We start from the raw sequence: 21,328 nt of genomic DNA on the forward strand, positions 1-21,328 counted from the left end.
TATAATATAAAGTGAAAGTGTACACATGATATAAGCAATAGCTTCCAACACTATTGTTAAAATGAGGAAATTATGAACATAAAATAAGATATTGCGGTCCTGTAAGAAATGCAATGTCAAGATATTGAATCTTACACAACTGACTTTAATTAATTAAACATAGATACATGAAAGAAAATGAGCATAAACTGTATGTGAAAAACATCTGGAATAAATTATCCATCTTACATTGAGAATATATTAGTTATGATGCAGGTGAAAATATTTTTTACATGCCAAAACAACAAAGCTATATATCCCAATACATATATTGTTTTTGTTGGCTAATTTCAGTGTGAAATACACGAACTGGTCATGTGTGAAACTAGCATCTTACTGAAGGCTACAGTGAACTGCTAGGTAGACTTTTTGACTGACATTCAGTGTAAGAAGGACTTTTATGAACAAAATAATTTAGGAATGTTATTGAAATACTTAACAGAATAAACCACAATTCAGAACAGAATGTAAACATAATTTTATGGTGCAAATATATTTACAAAAAGTTCAGTAATTGTCTGTGTAGAAAAACTGTATGTTGAGGGTGACAATTAATCTATACATCATGTAACATGTATCATCATGTATTTACATTATCAACATATACCGAGCATAATTGTAGAAAAGTATTATTAAAACAATCAGATACAATGTGTTATCAGTGTTTTGTACAACTATTCCATAAAAATGTTTATATACCATTGTTTCATAAAAGTAGCAGTATGAAACAACAACTGGTAAAAACATGAGTTATTTGCAAGCACTACTGACATGATGAGTTAGGGAAAATGAAAACAGCAATAACATTATGATTAACAAAAAATACACGTGTTAGCATTATCAATCATTCTATAATAAGTTTTACAAAGCTTCAAGTGATTTCAGCAAGCACTTTTGTCAATATTAGGAAAATAACAACATGAAGTATGAAATAGCAGGTAAGCCTGTAAAATATGCACAGTTAAAGTATAGATTTTTACACACCTTACTTTTAACAGGTTAAATACATAGATGTTTAAATGTTAAAAACAATCCATAACGATACAGTATTGGAAAACATATGAATAAAACAATAAACATTAGAATGAGGATTTGATAGTTATTGTAGAGGTGAAAATATTTTTTAACAAGAGCACCGCCTGCAGGTAATGAACGCTCGCCTGATTTTATCTTTTTATGGTTGATTTATTTCATTTTGTACATTTGATAGTGAACAGGTATTCCAAAGTTTCAAAGTGTTTCTTTTGATAGTTTGCTTGTTAGTGACCCAAGCACTAAACTTAAAAACATCAGACAAGGTTAATATTACAGTCCGAAAAAACTAGAATATCCCCCACCATCACCCTACCCTTCCAAAAGTGTGACTCAAAAACCCATTTGATATATTAAAGGCATTATCCATTTATTGTCTACGAAGAAAATTGAAATAAATCCAGCAAAAAAGGAAAAAGCTATGTCCAATTCATAAAATCCATCAAAATTCATGTTTTTACCACCAAAAAATAGACTCTTTAGAATACAATGTGAAGAAGGGTATAAGATGGACATGTTCCCCAAGTTTAAAAGTGATAGCTTTGATTGTTTCCATGTAATGACCTAAACGCAAAACTTAATCAACGCCTCCGACGATGACAACAACACTGACGTCAATAGCTCGGCATTTTTCTCAAAAATCTAAATACCGAAGTAACACAGCTTCATATCCCAATATTTCTTGTTGGCTTATTCATGACAATTTTCATTGGTTTAACTAGTATATTACTGAAGGCTACAGTTAACTGCTAGAGCTGACTTTTTTGACTGACATTCACTGTAAGAAGTTATCTGATGAAGAAAATGATTTGGGAATGTTATAAAAAACGAAATAAAGCACAACATTTCAGAATAAAAGGGGAAAATTCGGTGAAGATTTCGAATACAAATTTATATATTTGTTTACAGAAACAGAAACAGAAAGTAAAGAAATAATGTTATAAACTGGTTCAAACTTGAATGCAATTGGTAGCGATGAAAGTGGGAATGAAATGCTAGATGTATATATGTTTAAAACTTTTGCATACAATCAACATGAGAAGTCAAGTATTTGGTGCTTACTTACAAACTTGATATTGCAGGTGGAAATGAAGTAATGGTAGGAAATGTGTAAGAGGTACGCATTGTAGATTAAAAAGATAAAAATGATAACGAAACATTGAAAAAAAACACTTTTACTCTAATGGGTCATTCCTAAAATGACATGAAATGAAGATGCCTATATTATGAATGAATGGCACAGTTTAATCGCAAGCATATGTTTTGTAATTACAAATGTTAAAGAGTTGCATGGTGAATGAAAAATTGGATAATTTGGAAGAATAAGGTAATGGTTAACATCTGCAAAGTCAAGTTTATCGTCCACTTGTGGCATGTTGGACAACACTTTGTTTCCAAACAATGCGCTTATTAATCACTTTTTATCGCAGAAATTTTAATGCGATAACTCTGATGAAGTATTAGTTTATAATTTCGGACAAAATTGATAGTCAGATTTGTAAATCAATTCAAAAAAAATTGAAACTGAAAAATAACGAAGGAAGGAAGTCAAACAACTGTAGTAGCAAAAGTTTGTTGACGCTCATCGATTTCAGTAACTAAGGCCGAGATCAGCGGTGCGTAACGTCTTTGACATTTCAGCCTTATATGCCCTTTCATTATCGGAATCTCTAGTTCAGCTTAGTCCGCAAGTCAGGAAGTGTTTTGTTTTCTTTCTGTGATCAATCATACATCTTTTTTTTTCTGATCAGTGTCATGCTACACCTAGAACAACATGCACTTGGATGTACTTAATACGCATCTTGTCCTTTTGAAACCTTAAACATGAGTCCAGTTTGAGCAAATTAAACATTTGGGAAATAAGTCATTTAAGTTGATATTAAGAATGCTTGAACATTGTTCTTCTATTGCTGTAGTTTTTAAACTTTTCCAAAGGGATGGGTCACCACTTTAGCTCTCACCAATATAACATTTGCAGACAATACCAATTGAATCCTTCAAATTTTCACGGCTGATTCAATCAGTTATATGGGCGTATACTTCAAAATGATCCAGGTACGACTGTATGTTGATATATGTTTAAACAAGTCTGAAGTTAGATCCATGCATCTGCCTAAACCCCAAGTGTACCACTGTTCCACTGACCGTTCCAAATCTTATTCTTTTATACTACTTGTTTTGACTCAGTATTATTATATTTATTCAATTTATGAAAACAAGACTAGACGGAATTTCACAGATAGTGGTTCAGTTTGTATTTGTGCCACAACTAATACTATTTTACACAGATCGTAATACATCAATTAACTTACAGATCGCTTCAATAACACTATAGTTTAGCTTACGTTGATGAAGTCACAAAAATATGCCAAACTCGAATAGCGTTTACTAAAATCTTTGATCTAAACCTTGTTTTTATTATCAAAACGGCAGTTCCCTCCAGGCCCAGATAATACCTTAATACTTTAACTTCAACCAGGACAATCCCGAAAGCAACCGAAGACGAGCAAATCTGAACCAATTCACTTACTATAATATATTCTTAAAGAAAATACTTTATTTCAACGAGTTGTATCCCATTGCTTGTCTGCTATTCAGTATGTGTAGTTGCTTGTATCTTTATATGATTCATTGCTTTGGTAGAGTAACCATTCAAGTCACTTCCGTGTTTATTAAAGCGCTGTTTGTTTATTCAGAAGCTAGAGCAATTGATGTAATATGTTGGGATATCATGTTTACTGTATCGTACAATATTTGTACTGGAAATATTTACAACTTTCAAATGCTTATATTTTGTTTAACGATTTATTTTAAACTTCATTAAGCGATGGTTAACGACGCGTGTGCTCGTATCACAATTTGTATATTGTACATGTTGTTAAATACGTATACACTTGCAAGTAAGTTGTTTCCGTTTCTTTCATTCGAATAATTTGCCTTGAAAAAATATTATCTGTTATTCTTCTTTAATGCGAACATTTACTACCATCTTTTTTCATAGTTTTGTCGTCAGGTGTAGTATAACTATGGCGAACATTTAAACTTCATTTCATATTTTTAGGCATTTAAATGCAACTTAAAAAAATCTGTTAGATTATCACTTTGCAACATCAGCTTGTTTACGTTATGCTTCGTCCCGAATGTTTAATCAGAATATACAAACATTTATTGTAAAGCAAAGATGTTAACTGCGTTTTATGGCGCTAAATATTCTTTTAGAGTTACCTGTTCTTTTACTAATAAAAGTGTGAAACTAAACTTAACCAAGTGTGTTAAAAGGTGTCTCAATTTATAATTAAAAAAGTACTAAATCTATATTTAAAATGTTTCGTACTTAATTAGTTATTAAAAAATATCATTGTATTTTATAGTTCAAACTTGTCCAACCTATTGTTCTTCGTGCGAACAAGCCCAAGTTCCAACACTGTGTACATCCTGTGAGACAGGATACTACTTATCGAATGGTGCCTGCAAATCTTGTTCGATCATAGGTACGAACTGTGCTGCGTGCAGCAATGGAACACATTGCGGCCAATGCATACAAGGATTTTGGGACGCTAAATGCGGAACGATTTGTTCTGTTGGTTGTAACACAAATACGTGTAGTTTGTTGGATGGGTCTTGCTCCTGCAAACAAGGTTTTCATGGATCGACATGTAAAACTCCGTGTTCTGAAAACTGCCGCACAGATACATGTGGACCTAACGGTGAATGTGAATGCAATGCCGGATTTTACGGAGTCACATGCTATGGAGAGTGTTTCGAGGCCTGTGAAGAGTGCACTGATGCTACGAAATGCTCCGTTTGTCGGCCTGGAAAGTATGGAATCCATTGTGGTAGCTCATGTCAGTGTTTCAGTAGATGCGACATAGTTACTGGAGTATGTAAAGATGAAACATGTCCAAACAATTGCATAGAATGTGTTGACAGCGATAACTGCAGGGAGTGTGGTCATGGTTGGTATGGTCCCAAATGTAACTATTCGTGTTCAAACAAATGTAATGGAGGATGTGAGCAAAATTCTGGTAATTGCAATGCGTGCTTTCGAGGCCTCTTTGGACTGCAATGCGTCGACGAATGCACATATTGTCGTGACAGTAACTGCAACCAAGCGGGGGAATGTGATTCGTGTTATGTGGGGGAATTTGGATTATTTTGTAATGATTCATGTTCTAGTGACTGTGTTAATAATACTTGCCACCAGATGGACGGTTGGTGTCAACATCAGGTTCGATGTCCCTGGAAATGTGCTAGCTGTACAGACAATGTTACGTGCACTGAATGTAAGGGTTCTAGTTACGGCTTCCTTTGTTCGTCAACGTGTAGTAGTAATTGCAAAGATGGCCATTGTGCCATAACATCTGGTCGTTGTGAGGATTGCAAATCATCGTATTATGGAGATTACTGCAACATCTCATGTAGCACTTCATGTTCGCCGGAAGGTTGCGAAAGACACACAGGTACTTGTAAATCATGCAGGGAAGATACGGTGTTTGGGCCGTTTTGTAACTTGACATGCAGTAACCGCTGTAAAGATCAACTATGTAAACAGAAAGACGGTTACTGCAAAAATGGGTGTATCCATAATCATTATGGTTCGACATGTAAAAATATATGCTCTGAAAAATGTGCAAACTCCACAGAAAAGTCAATTTGCGACTTGACAGGAACATGTTACAGCGGATGTATTGATGGTTTCACTGGAGATAAGTGTTCTATAGGTATATTGTGTTTTGTTGTATTTCTATGTTAGGTAATGTAGTCCTATTACAGTACATCGCATACACTAGTTCATTTAGTTTCAATTATTCTTTTCAAGTAGTTTAAAGCTTCCATAAATGTTTGCCTTCTGTACTTGAGTGCAAGGAGACGAAATAGAGTATGCTTAAATGTCATTTAGTGAAATTCACTGATACAGAGACCGGTGAAAACGATGAACAAATCTCGGGGAAACCTGGTTCTCCTGTAGTGGCTATTGGAGGAGCAGTAGGAGGTGTGGTGCTGTTGGCAATTGTCATAGTTATGACTGTTATCTTCTTGAGAAAGAGGTGAGCTATTTGTGAGATGATTATAGGTTTCTTTATCACAAAACGCTCTCATTCATGTATTCACTGCTTTTTAAAATGCGTATGATACTTAAACGCCGTCGGATCCGTAGTCCGTAGAGTTGTTACGCATTGTTATTCTTAACAGGAAACTATATTCCTATGTCCGCAAGGAAATAAAGAAAACCGTAGTTGTAGCTAGAAGCGACGACCAATTTTATTCATTTAAAACCGCATATGTTTTATTAAAAAAATATTATCCCATTCTTTTCTTACAATCATGCTTTTCTAAATATTTTTCAAGACAAACCCTGTCTGCCATTAGTAAATTTCCACATTTTGCGCTTAAATAAGAAAAGGATGCTCACGAAAAATTGTTTCAACGTTTGCGGACATCGGACGCAGATAGCGAGCATATATAATAGAGATCTATATGGTCATACATTTCAGATAAAAGAAATAGATATGCATTAAGAGTGTTCAGTCCAACATATATTTGCGGAACGATTTTGTATAATTTCGTAATTAAAAAAGCCCTTATAACTCATATTTCAAATGTTTAATTTTGAAATACTAACATTATTTTCACTTCGAAGGTAACAACATTATATATCAAGTTGTCTTGTCTTTACGTGAACTAGTTTCATTTATTTTTGTATGCAGAGGAAACAGAAAGCCTTATGAAGATCGACATGAAGAAACTGATCATGAATACCACACAATAGAGCCTTTGCATGGAGGTAAAACGTTTATTTTCTTTACATTTTGCCAGCGTCCAAAAATGTTTTGTTTTTGTTAAAATATTGAAATATTATGTATAAACCATAAATATATGATATTACAAGGCTACTTTTTAAACAAAATCACTTATCATGTTTCATTGGGTTTATCAGCTAAACTAGACGTTGTAGAAATTATATGTTCAATTAAATGAACATTTTCAATTTCTTAACCTTTTTAATAATCAATGACTGCAAATAAAGATTGTCAGACTTACGAGGACCTTCCAAACCCCACTTCTTTTTAGTATGTCCCACTTTTAAGGTTTTCTGATACAAATTTTCCAGTGATGGAAGGTACTGCAAAAGCTAGTATTGCACTTCCAACATCCAACGCTAGTTACAACCACCATGTATCGGATACAATAACGCTCGACGGTGGCTTAGAAACAGCAACGGACGATGATGATGATCTAGAAATTGGTTAGTTCAAAATATATACCAATGAGGTTTTTGTGTGGGTATAAGGCTGATAATTCCAAATAAATATATGTTTGTTTTGTCATATAACGCAATGTGTTCGACGCCAACCACAGTAAGTGTGTCATTGAATATAGCCAATAGTTGTGTTTGAGTTCAATTGTATGTAAACTTCCCAAAACATATTGTCCAAATTACTTAACTTTTAGAACAAGTACGACTCGTGTCTAACTGTTCGTCATAATTCAGTTATTTAATGCATACTTTATATCTGAGAAAGGATGCAAGTTCGACTCGGGCATTATTCAGGTTTTTGAAATACATGTTTTTGTGTTCAACCCATATAGAATTAGAATCCTTATTATCCCCATGGATCTTATAGTTTCGGGCAATAAAATTCGTCATCATTAGATTTCCCGACAATTGCAAGAGCTAAATTTCCCAAGACTCATATTGAACATATATGTATATATATATTCTATAAAAATGCGATAATAAGAACATTTGCAACAACAAAATATTTTGTAGGGCTCTAATTCACACCGTCCAAAATGTAAGCTCTATGATAAAACCATTGAACAATCTACGACAAACAAAATATGTCTAATTAAAATATTCGGGCGGAATCGAGAAAGGACGGTTGATAAATTAGGTATATGCATTGCCCGTGTAATTACGCACCTGAGACAGTTGAAATGAATCGAACATAATATAACACATAATATGATATACTTGTTACTTTATATAGTCACATTTTACAATAAGAATTATTTTCCCTGAAAACCCGTGATATTATCACGGTACGTGATCGCGGTTATTGCATAATTGTCCGACGAATACGAGAATGTGCACCATGACGTCATTTTCACGACATAAATATGGCCGACGGATACCTGGTAGGCAAATCCGCACACTGGCAAGGCTTTTTAAGGCTTTAAACGGAACTATCGGTGCAAGGCAATGGAAATCAGTTTTGACGTTTATGAAACCTACCCACCTTGTGTACCGTGTACCGCAGTACCGAAATTCGGTTAAAAATAAGTGAGACAAGGAAGTGTTTTATTGAAAAAAAAGATAAATTCTACCGAGAAATGTAAAATATTCCAACGAAATGGCTAGGGTAATTTAAGCCCCAATTCTTATCAAAATGCTCCTAGGCGTGATCAACCCTGGCTATGTTCACATATTGAAATGATTATAAAAATTAGCCGATATAAAAAAAATGAAAAATTGAAATACTGCCATCTTTTTTCCGAAAATACATGAGAAAAGGTTTTCTATTTCAATTTCCAATCACTCATCATTTTAATAGCTCATGCCATCAAAAGCAAATATATTATGACTCATACTTTTTACCTTTTATACTTCGTGCCTTTCAAATCCTATATTATTCCACAATATAAATTTCAACACCGGTTTAAACCATTGACTAATGACAAAAAAACTTGTATTATACAGGATTAGACATGGTTGACCATGGCTTTCGATTGATAACTACCCAAGTGAAATATAATAACCTTAGGTCAATTATTCTATCCACTGGGGTTATTATCAACTGAAAGCCATCGTCAACCTCGTATTTTTATATAATTATTATCTAACCATATATAAACTTAACAGATTTCGACGAAGAGAGTAGGTCCCAAAAAGAAAACTGACCAAGAAGGTAGAGGAGAACGTTTACTACATCGGTATACAGGACATAGAGAAACGGAAAGTGAAAGTGGAGGAACTGGCGGATTTTGTGGCTGGAAAGACTCTGGATTATTATGAGGAAGAATTTGATGTACTATTCATTCACATAAACATCACGAATATATTTAGTTCTTGTTTTTGTATATCAAATACGTAACGCTAGTAAAAAAATAAAAAATAAACTATAAATAACTAAAAAGCATTTTTTATCATTTTAAATGTAATACAAACAATTTTAGCATTTATATTTGCCTTTTTTTCCTGCAGAAATTCTCTGACGGCCTCACAAGGAGCTGTGGCGCTGCCAAACTACCTCATAACAGGCAGAAGAACAGATACAAGGGATTATATGCATGTAACAATACCATTGAAGTTAGATAATTTAAATACAACGATCTATGGGCATGAATTACTAATTAACATAGAGTACATAGTAGTTCATTTCTAAAATCGTTTTAAAGTTATTTTCTAAATGGAATCATGAACTCACAGTTGCTATTATAAGCTTAACCTTGATATCATAGTAATTTGATGTTAATTGTGTTTCCAGATGATGCTACAAGGGTGAAAGTGGCTGGTTTTGAAACTGATTACATCAATGCTAACTACATCGATGTATGTACAATGTTATTCGAATATTCGATGACGACAAAATTTCATTTTGATTTTGAAGTGGAAATGAAAACTTAAAATGAAATAAATTACAAACGTACCAAGTCCATTAATAACAATAATTATACTTATAGTGCTATTCTATTTGCAGGGTTTCAAAGAGAGAAATGCGTATATTGCTTCGCTTGGTAAGAACATGCGTCATATATACACATTTTATATGTGTAAATGTTCATGTAACCTTCATTGTGTCGTTCTATCTTTGATCCTCCAGTTATTTGGTGTAACAGGAGTGATACAGACTAAGTTAGTACACTTAACACGATGCATTGCATATCAGACACTTATGTAATATTTCTTAGAGTAAGACAGACTAATAACTTATAACACTTATTCATCGAAGAGACAGAAACAAAAACAACACAAATGATATACATGTATGAACAAAGAGACACAGCATGTGGAAGACGATTGCTACGGTTTGTATGGTTATCTATTCCTAGGTCCAATGTCGAAACAGATGGGCGACTTTGCTATGTTCTGGAATATGATTTGGCAACAGAAGGTGGAGAAGATCGTCATGGTTACGAACTTGATGGAGGAAGGGGTCTGAAGACATCTTTATTGCTATGATAAATATGTATTGATGGACCAAATATTACTCCGCGTTTATAAGTACACGTATATGAAACAGATACTCTTATTTATAACATTCAAGTACACCAACATTTATAAAAAGTATCAATCTATTTAAATGGTTTCATTCACTAAATAATTGCTTATTGAATGTTTGCTACTTAAACGTATAACATATATGCAATGTTAACATTTGAATATGACATACAAGAATGTGATCAGTCAAATTTAATTACTGCACTCTCTGGTGCGATGGATGACAATAACCCACGGCAACATAACAAGATAACTAAATTGAAATCAGATTATATAATTGGAAATTAAATCCCTTTTCTTTTCATTCAGAAAGAAAAATGCGAGCAGTACTGGCCCAATATTGGGATCACTATAAACTACAGCGGGGTGATGGTTACCTGTCAGAGCGACAATGAGTATGCAGATTTCACGAGAAGGTTGCTGCTCTTAAATGATGTAGGCATATTTCAATGTTGTTTTAACATATTGTGACATACACTATCTTTATTTATTGCAATCATAATTTGCATCCGTATCTAAATATCACATTGTTTTGAACACGTGAATGAAGGGAAATTGAAGAAATTATTTAATATGAGTTTATGTTGTTTTCAATGTATTCAATGTATTCATCTCTCATTTCAATTAAGATCTCGACAACTATTAGCATATACATGAACAAAAATCAGTTAGACGGATGTGCGTACTTTACAATTTAAACACTTGAACGTTACAAATAGTTTCCGTAAATGCTGATGATTCACTTCACACTAAACGAACAGAAATAGATTGTCATTGTATGGAAAATTGCTATTAGCATGTTTCCTTTAAAGTCCTTTGCTTAATTACATGAATTACTCGATAGTGATATCAATATAAACTTACAAGGACAGATAACACAAATTTACTTGTTTTGAGCTTTCTTTTGAGTTTTGGTCGTTGACTAAATTATAAAAATTAATGCAAACTGACATATGTACTCGATCGTATTAGATTTTGGTATTGTTTTCTTCCGCACGCAACCTTTAATGTAGGTGACACTCCAACTCCCCGAGTTTAAAAGCAATAACTTAATATCTTTTGTTAATACTATATAAGTTATTAATGAAACAAAACACACATAAACAATAATTTTACGGTCAACTACAGCGGGGTCAAGGTCACCTGTTAGAACAGAACAGAACAGAACGTTTATTTCGATTCAAGCATATACGGCTTATGATCATCAAAACAATCATCATAGCATGCACAACAGGATATATAAATTAACATGAATACAAACAAAAAGAAACAACAAGAAGGGGGCAATAACATCCAGCTTAAGTTAGGCTGCAATATTAAGTATATTGTCTCTGATCTGATTTGCCTTAATTGTAAATATAGACAGTTTGTGTAACAACTCCTTTTTTTAAGAGTAAAGAAGAGTAATAAATTTTAACATACTAGGTCGTGTTTGATAATAACTAGGTATAAAATGATCTCTTAAGTGTTTATTTCAATCACATATCAGTACAAAATGATATTCATATGCAATGTCATTCAATGAACATACATCACTGTTTCACTGTTAGAGCGAGGAAGTGAAATTAAAAAGTGACGGTGACTGGCTGAATCAAGATACTCGAATTAGAATATTATTTTAGTGTTTGCACTTATTTTTGGACCAAGGTAAAGGCACATTCGGGCTGCGCCCTCACTTCGAGATTCCAGTTTCTGTAGCGCGTTAAAAATATACTTTATGTATTTTCTATATTAACCAGTGTGCTTAGAAAACAAATTTAAAACTTAAGAAACATATTCGTAGTCATCAAATGAATGATTCGGATACTTCTACTTCTACTTTTAAATCAAACGCTTCAACATCTAAACCATTCACTTTGTAGTTTGACAAGGTTTAAAGAAAGTATTAGCAAAATGCACGGAAGTTTAAATAGTACGCAAAACAAAACTTAAAGGGCCCTTAAATGCTGATGATTATTTTGATTGCATGCTACCGAAATAAATACGACAGATTTACGGAGCGATACACACGTTAATGAAGATTTTTTTAAACTTCCGCGTTCAATGAGAATGAAGCAATACAATTCGTATTTCCTTTCTATTTACGTATTATATTACGCTTTTAAATATATTCGTCCTTGTGATTCTGCTTAAAGTGCTTTGTTGAATTAGAAGAAGCACTTGACATTTATATCAATATAAACATTACCAGGAAAGATAACCAGGTTTTACTCGTTATAAGCTTTATGATGGGTAACTGTTTGAAATATCACACAATAAATACAAACCAATTAAATAATGATATTGTTATTGAAAGATCAAAAGCCGTGAGTTAGTTTAAGCATTAAATACATAATGCATAACAAAACACCATTCCACAAAAACGTTTTCTTTGTACAAGGATCAATGCTGTTCAAAACGAAGTTGCGTTATATATCATACCTAGAGTACACTGACATTTAAATATTGTAAAAATGCACTTCTTTAATGGCGTTTTATAAAATAGAGTAAGGTAATTAGGTCGGTCAGGATACATATGTTCAACACATTTAAGAACTATATCAAATGAAACTTGGCAGCAGTATGTCTTCCCCTGGACTACGGCATCATGGCTGTATGAAATCAACAAAAGGACCACACTAACAACGATCAATTGTTTCAGTTACAGTCTAACCCCGTTAGCTCGAACAGATGTTAACGGGCCGAATTCATTATACTGAAGGAAAACATAACCGCTTGGCTCGAATTTTTCGAGGCTCGAGGTATTTTCGCCGGTTCCTGGGAGTTCGAGCCAACGGGGTTCGACTATATATACAATGAATAAATATGTACCACCTCTGACAAACTGAACAAAGTCTTGTCAGTGTACAGGCAACTGCACAAAGTCCTGTCGGTGCGTAGGAACCTGTCTCAATCATGTCAGTGTGCAGGCAAAAGTATCACGTCCTGTCAGTGACTATGCAAGCAATATGAATAATTATTTTGCATGCAAGACGTTTTATAATCGTTCTGACAACGCAGGCATGCAAGCAAGAAGTACTGTCAGTAGACAGGCAAGAAGTTCTGTCAGGGTGCAGGCAAAATGTAATTTCTGAATACAGTCGTGTCAGAGTGTATGCGGGAAGTCCTGTCAGGATACAAGCAAAACGTATGCAATCGAATACAAAGAGACATTGCAAGACTGTGATTGTAATATTGATTTGCAGTATAATGCAAAAACATGCATCACTGTGAGATAACATGACTTGTGCTGTTTTGACCATAGATGATAACAGTCAATAGTTATGATCATTGTGCAATTTATTTTCTAAATTATACTGTACAGACTTGATTAATAAGAGATCAAGATCTTATTTATGCAAACCTTTTTTAAAATTATTAATAAATGTATACTCGTCGTAAAACATTTCCACTCAGACACAACTTTGTATTTAAACATATTTCAGAATGTTCCAATCTTCCACACTTGCTCAACCCGTATCAATTTGTAAAGTCAACACGTAAAACAACACAACCACTACAACATTTGACAATACTTATTCATTATCCATAGTTTAATCCCAATTGCATCGCCATTAAGCAGCAGACTCATTTATTGTCATTTAAAGGTTTAACACTTGAAAAACGATTTAGGGTCATCATGGCCCTCTTGTTAAATTGTTGGGACACCACCTTTGAATCATTTCAAAGATATTTACAATAACTTAAGAAGAGAGAAAGGAGAAAGGAGCGGGAGAAAAAAAGAGAAATAGTGAGATAGAGAACGGGGGGGCTAAAGTTTTAAAACTATACCAGTATAGAGTCCACAAAAAAAATGCAATTCAACAAATATGTAGGTATTACTTGATAGAAAGTACATCACGCAATTATGTATTTTTATAATTATATTCGGGACAAAGACCATCAGCTAAAAATCTTAATACAAATAATTTCAGGGAAAATCTGAGAGGCAGCTGCACCACTTCCACTTCAAGGCTTGGCCTGATAGGGGAATTCCAGAGGACGTTACAGCGCTGATTGAGTTCCGACATAGAGTGATCCATTCTCCTGCCCATCTCGGAGGTCCAACGCTGGTCCATTGCAGGTGTAGATTGTATATTGTTCATTTGTTTAGGCCTTTGCCCTGTTTTAAAATAACTAATTGAGAGCGTCACTGAGCGGTCCATGTATAAAGATATATTGTATCATTGTACCGTTAATGATAGTCAAAGAGCGGAACGTAAATGCACTGACTTAATTGAGACAGATTGTACTCTTTGCTCTTGCTTATATTGGATTCCAAACGCAAGTTACAGTCGAGCACCGTTGGCTCAAACTCCCAGGGTCCGATGAAAATATTCCGGCGACAAATCGACCTAAGCGAGACTGCATACCTTCATTATAATAACTGTCTCTATATCAAAATCTGCCAAGCCGAGTGTCACGGTGCTGGTTAAGTTAAGAAAGATGGTTCTCATTTCTGATTGCCCTTGTACAACGCTGGTCAAGCATAGGCATATTTGACTTCTCTTATAATGAGTTTGTCCTGAACGGAATGTCTTACAACACGGATAACGATATTACGGACCATTTAAAAGAAACACATTAATAAGGGGCCTGAAATCGCTCTCAATTTCATGAGCATAAAGTCAGAAAAAGATTAAGTTATCACAAATGGCCTGAGTGTATTCTTTGTACGCGTTGAAACAGAACCAGCGATAAACACGTTTTAAGCTTTATGATTGTGGGTCCCCTTAGAAAAGCTCATGCAAAAGGTTTTAAGTGGTCTAGTGGTATTGGTGTCCAACTCTTACTCAAGAGGTCGTGTGTTCGATCGCCATCAGTGGAACCATTTCTTGGCCTCTAAAATATGACACAGTATGGTTACCGAACGGACTCAAATGATTTATATTAACTGTCAGCACTCTTTACAATGGAGCTGAAATTATATTTGTATAAATAAATAAGTACCTCATGACATTTTACCATATGTTACGAATGATATCTTCATATCTGGCTCTACCTTTTAGTGCGGGAATCGGTCGAACAGGGACATATATTGCGTTAGATATTCTAACAAAGGAAGGTAATTCGAACAAGGCCGTTGAGATTCCAGGATGCATCATCAATATGAGACAGAACAGGCCAAACATGGTCCAGACTGCGGTAGGTTGACGTTTGAAATCCATGAACCTCATAGAACATACTGTTAATGACAAGGTAATAGAGAAGTGCATATATAACTGTAGGAATGTTCAGGAAATATCGATACAAACTGAATTCTTGTTTTATATCGTGCCTTAGATATTGAGTGCTATATTTTAGTTACTCAGTCATGAACGTCTTGAAGATATGCCTATTGTATAAGTACTGTACACATTTTGTTCCTTTGCAGCCTCAATGGCTTATCAGTTTTTCTCGAAAATTTTTGTTTGTCTACGTTTACATGTCATATTTGTTTATGCTTGATTTCTGATATGCGTTTCCATAGAACCAATGAAAACAGTAACGATTCATGAGTATATTATCTATTCGTTTCCTGATTTCAGGAACAGTACGAGTTTCTACACCTTGCCCTGGTTCACACCCTGACCTTAAACAGTGAGCAGATACCACGAAAACAGTTCCAGAACTACATGATCGAGACCAACAAGGACGATCTTATCACGCAGTTTAAGGTAACGAAACTTAATATTTGCTAAATGTAAGTAAAAGTATGAAATAAGCCTATAAGTAGTGTTATTCTTAAAATTATATGTCGCTGTTAACTTGGTATTTAAAGTGTATTTGTCCAGATACAAACACTCAAATTAAAGTGATGTGCACAAAACTCTCATCAGGCTAATATTGGAAGTTAAATTCTAAATGTATTTGCTTCCTGTTTCTGGGAAACATATGCATATGTATATATGCTCAGAACGCATATGTCTATGCTTAGAACGCAAACGCAATGGTACTTCAAAATACTACTCTTTTGCAGAAAATAACGGACACTCCCCCCCACGTTCACACTGACGATGAAATCGTTGCTATAGAACGAAACAAGTCTGAGAAAGTAAGGAACAGAAGTGGAGCAGATATTCCAGGTACATTTATGTAAAGTATATCGCGCACATTCTTTGCTAAGTTTCCCATTGTTTTCTTTAGTATCATTTTGTTTTCATTTATTACACCTAATTATGACTGACAATTTTGGGTTGAGCATTACATCATGGACAATGCATTGTTTAATATACACTAGCGAGTATTAAAAATGACTGAATTGACACATCGCATGTTGAACAAATGCAATTAATACAATGGACACTACATGAAAGATGCACCACAGATCATCATGTAATATAAAGCTGCAATTAATGCAATTATTGCATTTCGGGAAGTCCGGATCTGCAACAAATTACTCGAGACGAATATTAAATCCACGATCAGAATGGAGTAACAATAACCTACTTTATGATATACAAATCATATATACAAGCCATACGTATCGGACCTCATGCCATAACAAGTATTATTGCGCGATGTAGAACTGACGTCCGGCAATGAAAAAGTGTCCTATCAAAATGTAAAATAATGTTAAACAACGCGACTTAAAAATGATTAAACTTAAAATGTATATAATAAAAGGTTTATTATCTTCAGGCGATGAAAACCGCCCTCGACTTTATCTAGGCGTAAGACATGGAGCTTCAGACTATGTCAACGCTGTCTTTGTTCATGTAAGGGTAGATAATATTATTATATGATATATTATACTCTCAAAGAATATAATTATTTTCAAACAGGCTCTTATATAATATTTGCTCATATAAATGGCAGTTTTACTAAACATATAAAGCCAGTTAAAGGTGATGAATATTAACGTTATGAGAACATTTGTTTGAAAATGACGTTCTGTTAACTTGTATAAAAATGTCATACCGGCACCTTTATCTCCAGAAATATATTCGTGTATCTATCGCCGTACTTTCATTTTGATTTGTAGGCGTTTCAGGCGAATCGGAAATACATTCTCGCCCAGTCTCCGATGCCAAATACTGTACAGGACTTCCTTACTTTGGCATACCAAGAAAATTGCTCCTGCATTGTCAGCTTTGAGCATAGTGACGGCACAAAGGTACGATTAAGAAAACTGATAGTCCTTGCCTCATCGTCAAAAGTCTGTAATAAGTCGACTCGATGAAAGGACATGATATGAACTGTTCTCTTTTGCTGCCATTTTATACCCAGACAGAAGAGCATGATAATTTTCATTAATCTCACACTGTAGAAGATATCCTTAAAGTCTTAATAAAATACCTCTTATGTTCTCCTTATTTACGGACATTGATAAAACCATTAACATTAATTTCAACAGGATATGGGTGAATATTATCCAGCGGACAATCAAGTGCTCAAGAAAGGTCAACTGTCTGTTGCATGTGGTAGGGATAAGGTCGCGAACGAGTATAGTATCCAGAAAGGACTAACTATTGAGTTCATGGGAAGCACACAGGTTAGTTTCATATCGTTCAAATATAGCTATATTTACATCATTTGAAAGAAGATGACCTTTTTAAAAACAAGAAGGTAATTTCGACGTAAAAATGTATAGGGATGCAATTAATAACTGATAGTTTTTTTAATACTTGCTTTGCTTTGATAAAAAAATAAAATGTCCTTTATTGATTTCGATTAAGTTTTTCTATGACATTAATGAAAGTATACGTTTAAATATGATTGTAGCTTTGGTTTTCGTTACAGAGTGAAGGTGGCAAGAGCACATTGCGACACTTTGAGTTTACAGACTGGAACCAGACTGGAAATGTTCCATGCAGCACTGCTAACTATGTCGCATTTCTGAAAGATGTCAAAATGGCATCGTCCAACGGGCCTGTTCTTGTCCACTGCAGGTAGTACAAATACGAGCTATGGAATCCATGCGTTATCATTGGATGTTATTCCCGAACTCGTTTTAAATGAAATTTATTAATACACTCATTTTTAATTTCAAATTTTTTGACTTGTTTTAATTTATCTGTTATGAAGGGATTTAACTTTTTTACATATCTGGATTGCGGGATTTTTGGACCAAATATGGTTTCATTTCAACTTACATTCATTTTAATCAATCTCCTATACTATATCTTTTAGGGATGGAGGTAGTAAGAGCGGGCTGTTCTGTGTTATGGCATTCCTCTTGGAGAAGATGGCAGTAGAGCACGAGGTCAGTGTGGTTAACGCCGTCAGGAAGGTCAAGGCCAGGAGACCAAACGCCGTTCCCAATCAGGTACGCTAATCATTTTAATTGGTTTTGATTTTGAAATCCAAAATATCTGTTCTTCAATTGGGCATTAAGCCTATGAATGAAATATTCATTGTAAATAAATCCAATATATGTTACCCTTAAACGGTAATGGCTTATACGCAAACTATGTATGCGTAATACGGGATAAAATCATGTTTGGTTTTCTTTGAAACCTTTTTTTTCTCTTTTGTAAATAGTAAGCGTAATGTAAGCTAAGTATTTGCAGTGAATAACGATGACAACCCCAATATTTTCAAGTAGTGTGCGATATAATATCTTAAACCTAATATCCTTAAGAAATGATGCAAATAACTGTTACTCACAACATAAGTTACTGCGTGTAACCTAAGTGTTTTGGTATTCTCTATTTGTAGGCACAGTTCGACTTCTGCCATGATTGTGTTCTGGAGTTCGTCCGTTCGGTCAAAACATACTCCAATTTCGGCGGAAATATATGATGCGCCTTTAAAACATTACTTAACCATCTTGACTCCTATGCTTTCAAATAATTTACATAGGTAATCATTTGAAAGAAAACATTAACTAATATATGTCGCTTTTAATGTTAATGTTTACATTATTTGTTCCCAGTTTTAGAACAATGATGCTTTTTATTATGAAACTCTATGGACACACAGTTTTAAACATGTTATTTTCTAAGGCAGACTGTGTGTGATGTTCATGGTTTCAAACAATGACTGCATCGTATTTTTAAAAAAAATGCATTCGGTACTCTGAATTGTATTCCTCCGTTTCAGATAGAGTTGGGATCTCTAATCATTGAAGTACTCGGGGTTTACCTTTATTAGTTTATTATTATTTGTTTTATTATTAAGTTTCCTCAAGTTAATGTATGCTTTGATAAGATTTACCTTTTACGATGTTTTTCTTTATTGAGGATGGGTGGGATAAGAGTGAGGTTTGTGCACGTACACTGGTTTAAGCCCCGAGTAAATTTACATTTAACTGACCTTTCCAAGGCGGTACCTAACAATCCTTTATAAACACACCTAGTTTTTTAAAAAAGTATATATACCCTGCTGTTTGTAGAGTTTTGTGCTGTTGATCGATGTTTCTTGTTTGTGTTTTTTTTTTTGTAATCTTTGTCTTTGACGTTTATCCTGTGCCATTAAACGGGGATTATGTTAAAACTTTTGGCTACTGAGCTTGTTTCTGTAGTTTTTCAGATAAGTCCTCATCATGTCGTCACTTTGATATATATATTTGTTTATCTGATATTGCATACCATTATATTATACATTGGGCACTTGAAGTTAAGCGTTTCCCACGAAAACATATTACCCAAAGTTCAATCAGTCAATACACTTATTAGGGCGTTCTTTAAAATATACAATTCCAACTGTTAGTTGGGGCTACCACCTCAGCCGCCACTTATTCCTGAACTAAAATGTTTTTTATCAACTCTGTACAAACGGGGACAGCTGAAATGGTATCTTCTCAAAATACTTATGTGAACATACGTTTTGCATATCTAGTTATATCTACACGTTTATTAGCTATAACTATGATGTACTTATGTAAAATCAAACAAATTGCTTCGTTTTATATCATATGAACGCTTCGTATTTGGATTTTGTTTTGCTGTAGTTATGCTTTTACCAGTAAAACTTAATCTGTTACTTTGTCAACAGATGAGATATATTCATAAACAAGTCCCTGCATTCATCAGCCTTATGTCTTTTATAAACCTGATCGTGTTTTCTTTCTGTGTAAACTTATTAGAATTAAAAGAACTTCTGCAACATGTTGATGGGTTTATTCGTATATGCAATATCGTGTTCATACTCAGGACGTACACAGTTTCGACTACGTCAGAGACTGATTTCGCACATAGAAATAATAATAAGTAATGTAACATCTGAATGTCTATAAAATGCTGCTTTTTCGCTTTTTTCTGGATTGTATAAAACCTAAAAGGAGTTATACAATGAGTCAGTCCAACCGACCAACATAATATTATATTGTTAGTATACAAAATACGAAATAGATAGGTTATAACTCGGCTCCAAACGTACACAATTTAAACTCTTTCATCACATGAATAATAAAATGATAAAGGCAACTATGACTTTTAACAAATACATTTTATTGCTTGTTAAAACAGTGTTTGTGGTAAGGAATGTTTTAAATAACACCCTATGTAATGTTAAATGAATAACATTTCGATCGTATTAGTGCTCAATTCTAACATGAAAATGAGCCGCGTCCCACGCACGATATAGGGCATTAAGACATACACTTGCTTTTCATGTTTTAACTACTATTTCAATTTCGTAATATTTTGGAATCACCTCTAAAGTTATGATAATACCCAACAAGTATTCACAAGATATTTAAACAACTAAAGAACATTATTTTGACATTGTAAGTATGAATAACTTAATATACGTATTCAGTTTTGTTTACATATGTCCTAACATAATACACTAAATGAATAGATTAAGTAACAATGGTTTATGCAATGTTATCAATTATGTAGACCGCTTTAATTCTCTTTGATTATCACCATATACCAGTAGCAATACCATTACAATCACCGCAGTATTTTTAAATGTGCAAGTGTTTGATATAGTGGTCTATACTCGTATCTATGTATACATGAACTCGAACAATGGCATCTATGTCAATTATTTAAAAAGGAATCTTTAAATTATTCAAACAGTTTTAAATGCATGTAAACGTTTTAACCTTACCTTTACACAGTAAACACTAATACTCCTTTTGATAAGAAACCATTGACAGAGTAAATACAATTACAAATGTAAAAG

At 34.0% G+C, this 21,328-nt stretch overlaps 1 protein-coding gene across 1 annotated transcript; it reads left to right on the forward strand.

Annotated features, from left to right (window-relative positions):
- The first annotated feature begins 4,586 nt into the window (after positions 1-4,586).
- Positions 4,587-20,131, forward strand: LOC128204282 (receptor-type tyrosine-protein phosphatase kappa-like). The gene is made up of 21 exons (XM_052905692.1): positions 4,587-4,890; positions 5,990-6,119; positions 6,780-6,856; positions 7,184-7,318; positions 8,774-8,837; positions 8,966-9,101; positions 9,278-9,365; positions 9,561-9,625; positions 9,774-9,810; positions 10,126-10,229; positions 10,604-10,729; positions 14,209-14,357; positions 15,283-15,418; positions 15,802-15,930; positions 16,233-16,338; positions 16,895-16,971; positions 17,238-17,369; positions 17,610-17,747; positions 17,996-18,144; positions 18,386-18,521; positions 18,914-20,131. The coding sequence occupies exons 1-21, from the start codon at positions 4,587-4,589 to the stop codon at positions 18,995-18,997; spliced, it is 2,502 nt and encodes an 833-aa protein (XP_052761652.1). The 3' UTR covers positions 18,998-20,131.
- Positions 20,132-21,328: the final 1,197 nt, after the last annotated feature.

This window comes from Mya arenaria, chromosome 10 (genome assembly GCF_026914265.1).
Source record: "Mya arenaria isolate MELC-2E11 chromosome 10, ASM2691426v1".
In the NCBI taxonomy this organism is placed as follows: domain Eukaryota; kingdom Metazoa; phylum Mollusca; class Bivalvia; order Myida; family Myidae; genus Mya; species Mya arenaria.

Bases quoted from the DNA above. Each gene is read 5' to 3' on its own strand.
- LOC128204282 (XM_052905692.1), top strand. From the start codon at position 4,587: ATGGAACACATTGCGGCCAATGCATACAAGGATTTTGGGACGCTAAAT. The intron at 15,419-15,801 runs GTAGGTTGACGT...TCCTGATTTCAG, and splicing joins CAAACATGGTCCAGACTGCG to GAACAGTACGAGTTTCTACA. The intron at 16,972-17,237 runs GTAAGGGTAGAT...TTTGATTTGTAG, and splicing joins TCAACGCTGTCTTTGTTCAT to GCGTTTCAGGCGAATCGGAA.